The sequence below is a fragment of the Betta splendens genome, chromosome 1 (genome assembly GCF_900634795.4).
Source record: "Betta splendens chromosome 1, fBetSpl5.4, whole genome shotgun sequence".
Lineage (NCBI taxonomy): Eukaryota > Metazoa > Chordata > Actinopteri > Anabantiformes > Osphronemidae > Betta > Betta splendens.
In genome coordinates, this window is record NC_040881.3 from 2,027,169 (window position 1) to 2,034,365 (window position 7,197).

General features: G+C 51.0%; 1 protein-coding gene across 1 annotated transcript in view; it reads left to right on the top strand.

Annotated features, from left to right (window-relative positions):
* Window positions 1–6,905, top strand: part of mfng (MFNG O-fucosylpeptide 3-beta-N-acetylglucosaminyltransferase) — an 8,259-nt gene extending 1,354 nt beyond the window's left edge. Inside the window, exons 2-8 of the mRNA XM_029160456.3 lie at window positions 1,508–1,553; window positions 1,677–1,779; window positions 2,199–2,352; window positions 3,903–3,988; window positions 4,339–4,504; window positions 4,684–4,769; window positions 6,308–6,905. Of these exons, the coding sequence (XP_029016289.1) occupies window positions 1,508–1,553; window positions 1,677–1,779; window positions 2,199–2,352; window positions 3,903–3,988; window positions 4,339–4,504; window positions 4,684–4,769; window positions 6,308–6,359 (693 nt within the window). The 3' untranslated portion in view covers window positions 6,360–6,905. The remainder of the gene's footprint in view (window positions 1–1,507; window positions 1,554–1,676; window positions 1,780–2,198; window positions 2,353–3,902; window positions 3,989–4,338; window positions 4,505–4,683; window positions 4,770–6,307) is intronic.
* Window positions 6,906–7,197: the final 292 nt, after the last annotated feature.

Genomic DNA, 7,197 nt, shown 5'->3' on the forward strand with positions numbered 1-7,197 from the left:
CACACACACACACACACACACACACACACACACACACACACACACACACACAGAAGGAAGATCACGAGCACCAAGTACTGAACACTCATGAAACGCAACTGAGTCAACGAACAGTCACAAAAACAAGTACTGTCAAACACAGATCCGACTGGATCAGAGCGGTGAAACAGAACCAGGACCAGAGCCATGAGAGTTTGACTCACAGCTCAGGTCCAGTGACCAAGAGGATCCTAACAGACTGGATCCCTGTCCCTGAAGAGGCCAGTGAGACTTAAGAAGCAGCTCCTCAGTGTTAATGTGAAGCTGGAGCAGAGAGCAGGCACCAGAACAGGAAACTGGACAGAGGCTTTTCAGCATAAGGGTCATAAACATGAAGAACGTGTTTTTCTAATTGTCAGCAGTCAGATCGTGTTCCGTACATTTGACTCGTCTTCAACGCGCATGAAGCAGGCTCACGTCCATAAATCTACAGCTAAAGGACAAAGTCATGTTCTCTGCTCTCAGCGACGTTCTCCTGAGGCCCCTAAAACGTCCCTGTGGAACCTGGAAAGACAGATTCCAGCTACGAGGCGGAGCCGCCGCAGACGTACGCATCAGAAAACATCCTGCACATGTACGACGTTCATTTGGTTCTAAGAGCCAGTGCAGATCTTGCTAATGGGCCTTTAACCGTGACAGCAGCCAGTCGGCCATGTTGGTCCCATGGGTCCGACTGAGACCCAGTGCAGGTGGTTGATGCTGAGTTATGACTGAGGACGGTTCTGTCTCCAGGGCTTTGACTGTTAAGTGGTGCTGCTGGTTCATTCTGGTGATTGTGGTGATGAGAATGGATCTGCTGCTCCGGTGTCAGGGACGACAGGTTAGAACGTTGTGGGAGGAGAGGCTGATGTTGAAACAACAATGAGGACCTTTGAGTCAGAACCATCGAAGTTCAGGAAGCAGCGCTTACGCTACAGGTCGAGGCTGAGGACCAGGTTCATGCACAGCATGAAGGTCATCGTTGATCCATTAAGTGCCACAAACAAACACACAGAACTGAAATGCTTTCACATAGAGACACGTCCTACAGATGATTAGATCCATGAGAAGAATCCTCACTCACACTGTGATACGTTTGTACCTCCGTTTTTTAAACTATACTTATATAAAAATACTCAAATGTATTTATTTATCACCACTAGAGGGCAGTGTTGTCTAACTCTCTACCTGTGTTTATTTGCTTATTTGACTCATTTATCATTTATCTGTCACAGAACAAATTGTTGCCTCCATTGTGTGTGTGTGTGTGTGTGTGTGTGTGTGTGTGTGTGTGTGTGCGCTCTCTGTTTAACTTCACAGCAGGGAACCTTGTTTTTGCCACATAAAATTTGCTCCATTCAAAGGATATTGATCCCTCGAGTGTGTGTCCACTCGCTAATGAAGCTGTTTCCAGGATGTTTTTTTGAGCAGAAGCAAAAAAAAGAACCAAGCTGTTTTTTAACCTCTTTGTTTCTCTGTTTTATCCCAGACGTTCATTTTCACGGACACAGAGGATGTGGATCTGAGTTCAGAGGGTAAGAAAATGCACAGGTCGACACTCACATTCAAACAGGACCAAAGCACGTGGCCATAAACAGTAACATGATGGAGCTGCAGACAGAGCGGCTGATGCCGCTTCTTTCCTCCCTCACGTTCAGGCTTCAACATGGTGGTGACCGGCTGCCAGTCCGATCACAGCCAACAGGCTCTGTCCTGCAAGATGGCGGCCGAGTACGACGGCTTCATGGCGTCAGACAAGAGGTGAGGAGTGAAGCGTGACTCCAGCCGGCGCCGCCGGGAAGAACCCGGGAATCGATGGATCAGAGCAGTTTTCAGACGGATTCATTTAGTTAAACTCCAGATTAAAAGGAAATATTCAGCATTATCTGGATTTGTCTGAGCTTTGGATCAGACTCACGATGCTGTTCTGCAACAATCTGCACGTCTTCTTTATAGTTCGTCTCATTTTTAGACATTTGGAAATCAGCTCAACAGCTTGTGTCGCTGTGTTGCTAACGCTGACGACAGGAAAGAAGCCGCCTTTAGGCCGAAAACGCGAGGCTTCGTGCCCGACGGTCGTTAGGACGCAGACGGGTCGGAACCCGCGGCTCCGTCCTTTGGACACGGACCCCGTGGAGTCGGAGCGCCGGCGCCGTGACAGCTTTGGGTTTCTCCTGCAGGTGGTTCTGCCACGTGGACGATGACAACTACGTGAACGCGGAGGCCCTGCGGTCGCTGCTGTCGACGTTCCCTCAGGACGGAGACGTGTACGTGGGCAGAGCCAGCCTGGACCGACCCATCACCGCCCACGAGCAGCTGGAGGGCAACGCCACGGTAGCGTGGACCCAGCCCGCAGAACCGGTCCTAGCAGCGATCACGCGGGGGCGCAGCCGTTCAGGGCCGTAGCTGAGAAAGGCCGGACCGAACCGAGCCCAGGTTCTGTGGGTCATCGCTCCGTTCTCGCATCGGCATCTGTTTAATCCAGCTGCGCTGCTTCCTGTCATCATTCCTCCTTCAGTCAGTACAGGGTTCCATCCGTCCCACCGGACCGCGGTTCTGATGCTGCACAGAGCAAATAAACACAGGTCACACAGCGTTAATCACATGTAGCATGAAGGAAACATTTATTATTAGAGATCAGCTGGATCTCCAGCATCAGATTCATGAAACCAAAGCACCTCCGCCTCGGAATCTGTCGATTAAGGTTCATCTACTGTTTAAGTGAATGTATATATAAACAGAGGATCAGTAGAACGCCCAGCAGGTGGCGCTGGTCTGCGTTACATCACCACAGCCCTGAAACCACCGGGCCGGTACCACAGAACCAGCGAGGACGAGCAGATGTAGCTGTGAAAGCGCAGGAGGCCACTGTTCACACACACACGTGTGCGTCACTGAACTCACGCGTTAAAGAGCATGATTCCAGCCGACGCTGTGAACAGATGCCTCTCTCTCTCTCTCTCTCTCTCTCTCTCTCTCTCTCACTCACTCGTCCTCAACGAGTCTCTTCTTCGTCTTTATGTCACATTCTCTGCTCTTATTGCTCCTATTTACTCTGACAAACAGACTTGAGTCTGATGCTTCCTAGCGCTGGTCTTCCTCCTTCTTCTCCTCCTCCTCTTCCTCCTCCTCCTCTTCCTCCTCCTCTTCTTCCTCTTCCTCCTCCTCCTCCTCCTCCTCACTGTCTCGCTGCTCACTTCTTCTCTTTCTCATCATTTCCATCCTCTGCCGTGGTTGGATGGGTAACGTGGAGAATAGAAACCAATGTCAGGCTCCGCTTCGTCTCCCACTTTTGTTTTCCTGCATCTCGCTGCCCATCTTTTTCGATTTCCTGTCACTATTGTGAGGGTTAGAGCGGCAGGACAGGAGGAAATACAATCAAAGTGTAGGAAAGCAAAGGATTTCACTGCAATGAAACAAAGAAGAGGCAGTTTAAAAAGAAATGAGCAGAGAATGGAAAGCAGAAGCTTGTCAGGAGCTAAGAGGCCTAAAAAATCTAAACAAATGGAGGAGGAAATGAAACGGGCACAGCTAATTCGTCCAACAATTACCGTGCGCTCTCTACCTTAAACTCTTAACCTGAACAAAGCACAAAGAAAAGATGCGTTTGCTCATTTACAATATCAGCAACATTTTAGAAAAGGTCATTGAAAACACAGTCACAGTTGAGAAATGGCTGCCGACGATCAGTTCAGAGCAGGTTGGTTTGGAAACGAGCGTGTGCGAAGGTTCATGTGTGTGTGTGTGTGTGTGTGTGTGTGTGTGTGCGTGTGTGTGCGTGCGTGTGTGTGCGTGTGTGTGTGTGCGTGTGTGTGTGTGTGTGTGTGTGTGTGTATATGTGTGTGTGCGTGTGTGTGCGTGTGTGTCTCTGTGTGTTTTCTCAGAGGGAGGTCAGCTTCTGGTTCGCTACGGGAGGAGCAGGGTTCTGTCTGAGCCGACGGCTGGCGGAGAGGATGGTTCCTTGGGCCCGGTGAGTCCTGGAACCTGCTGCAGAGAACCCGCCATTCATCACCAGCAGAACGCTGAATAAAAAAAAAAGCTGGCGAAATGTTCCTGGTGACAAATCACCAATCTAAAGGAAGGCTCAGGCTCAGGTCTGTGCGAGTTTATATTTATACTGCTCTCAAAGAACTGAGAATAATGGCTGCTCGGAGCCTGAAGGTGGGAATCAATCCACAAATTTACAGTGTTCAGTGCAGAAGGTCAGCGGTGGTTAACTGGCAAAATCGCTAAATCACCAGCGTTGGGCTCCAGCTTCTCAGGACTTTGGTTCGAGTCCATTTCATAGAGACCAGTGATCGTGCGTGTGCTGTGTTCCAGCGGCGCTCGCTTCCAGCAGACGTCGGCCTCCATCCGTCTCCCTGACGACTGCACCGTGGGCTTCATCGTGGAGAAGAGGCTCGGCGTCTCCATGGTTCACTGCCCTTTGTTCCACTCGCACCTGGAGAACCTGCTGCTCGTCAGCCAGAGGAGCGTGAGCCGCCAGGTAGGCGCCCACGTGCACGGGGGCGTGCACGTGCACGGGGGCGCGCACGTGCACACCCACGCTCACGTGCACGCTCACGTGCACGAGCACGCTTATAAGCACTCTCACGTGCGCTTTCACGAGCACGCTCATGTGCACGCTCACGTGCACGCCCTCTCACGCGTGTGTGGCCTCTGCAGGTGACGCTGAGTTACGGGATGTTTGAGAACAAGATGAACAGCATCCAGGTGAAGGGGAGCTTCTCCAAGGAGGACGACCCGTCCAGGTTGGACCCGCTCCGTTAAACCTTCAGAACCACTGAACCCACTGACGCTTCAGGACATCGGGCCTGTTTCTGTGAAGCGAGCGTCAGTGTTTGTTACTGAGCTCTATAAATAAATATTAATAGGAATCCTTTAAATGATTCATCAGACGCTCTGACACACAGTCGTGGAGCTCTCCGTCCACAGGGACCGGACGCGTGTACGTTTGCACTTTTACTTTTACTCCAGTCGTGAGCAGTTGAGGCAAAAATAGAACTGGCGAGTAAAGATGGTGGAGACGCAGCCGGTGGACACACACACACACACACACACACACACACACACACACACACACACACACACACACACACACACACACTGGCAGCTGCGACGAAGCCAAAGCACAACACAGCCAGATCGTGTTGACTGATCAGGACATCCCATAATATGCAGCCTGAGATGACGACAGCTTTATGTCCGGTGCTCGCTGAGATCCAACAGTAGTGTTTGAGTCCAGAAGAGCCCAGGATCTGAGAGGAGCCGATTCCGGAACCTTCACAGCAGAACAAAGATGGAGGCCGAGAGTCACCGGTGTTTAGTGTTTAGGATTCATAATGAACATTTACAACGTAAGTCATCAGTTATTGGCCCTTTCTGTGAAGGTTCCATCTCAGGTCCACTGATTCATTGTCATAACTGGAGCCTGGAGCTTTTCATGCATTGTGCCACATGTCCATGATCTCTGCTTTGAGGAGCCGACGGCCTCTAAAAGCAGTGAGGTGCCGCCCACTTCTCCTGTTCGTCTGTTCCAAACAGACTGAGATCCTTCCCTTTGTTTCCATCCGCTGTGTCACGCTGCCAAAGGTCAAAGGTCAAAGGTTCAGGGTGCGTTGATGGCTGAGCGTCATCGCTGTGACGTTTCAGGCCATGACTTAGTGAAGGAAAAGCTTCTCACCGCGTGCGTCAGTGTTTAATCAAAACCTGGGCTCGAGGCTGAATCTGCAACAGAAAACAGATGAATCGGATACGACGCTGCAATAAACGGAGAATCTGTTCCGATTGTTCCCAAATAACGACACCGTCCGTATATGACTCTGCACTCAGTCTCCTTCTAACTGTAATTCATACGTAGCAAACGTCTCCTTGCTGAAGGGGAAAATGGGAAACACAGCATAAAGCTGACACGCTCCTGCATGACATCGTCGTTCGAGGCTATTTTTGGCTCCTGAGCTTCTTTTGTGGACGCAGATCATTTGTATCAGGAGCTGCTGCTGATGGAGGACAAAACAAAGTCACACATGATGTATGAACTCACACGGTTAGTGGACATTCAGCTGCTTCATCGTTAACTGGTCCACTCTACGTTGGTCTCATTTAACCTCCTCCATGATTGTGGAGCTCGTCCGTCTCAGCACTTTGCATGTCTTTGCTGATGTCCTATCACAAATACAGCATCACTACCTGAAAAACAGAAAGTAGCAAAGGTTCATCATGATTCACGGCATCAGGATCTCTAACTTCAACAAGCAGCGAGTTCTGATGAGTCTGCTGTCTTTTCCAGGTTTCGCAGCGTCCACTGCATCCTGTACCCTCTGACCAGCTGGTGTCCCTGAACTCAGCACAGGGCCGCTTTATAGCACAGGGCCAGGCTTCAGCTGCAGGACTGAGACCCGGTGCAGGACTGAAACCTGGTTCAGGGCTGAGACCTGGTTCAAGACTGAGACCTGGTTCAGGACTGAGACCCGGTGCAGGACTGAAACCTGGTTCAGGGCTGAGACCTGGTTCAGGACTGAGACCCGGTGCAGGACTGAAACCTGGTTCAGGACTGAGACCTGGTGCAGGAGTGAGACCTGGTGCAGGACTGAGACCTGGTGCATTGAGCTGCTTGACGTCAGGAGAAGACGCGCGGCTGCTGCTCTGCATGTTCGTCCTCAGTCACAGGAGACGTCGCTGCTCGTCCTGATCTGTGTGAACCAGGAAGGAATCTGTTGAGGACAAGGCCGAATATGTGACTGTTACTGAATGTGATGAACATCATCACATTAAATTCTGTTCTTTCACTTTGATTGGGTTCAACTTTGCCAACAGTTTGAAAATGTGATTATAATTGAGGCTGCATAAAGAATGGTGTCAGGTGGCGCTGGGACCGAAGCTGCTGATCCTGAGTCAGTGTGTGTTTGTTTCTGAAGGAGACCTTGCCCTTGAGCTGCACAGTCACATCTCTCCTTCTCCAAACCTCCTGCCCCCCTTCCTGCCTGTCCCCGCGTCTTCCCTCCACCCCTCCATCTGCCCCCCCCCCCCCCCCCCCCCCCCCTCCTCTCCTCCTCCTCCTCAGTGCATGTGCCTGCTCCTTCAAGGCCCTGGCTGGAAGTAAAGGATCCGCTCTTACCTTTGATTAAAAAAACAACAACAAACCGCTGAAACCAGGAAAACGGCCGACGCTCCTGAAAC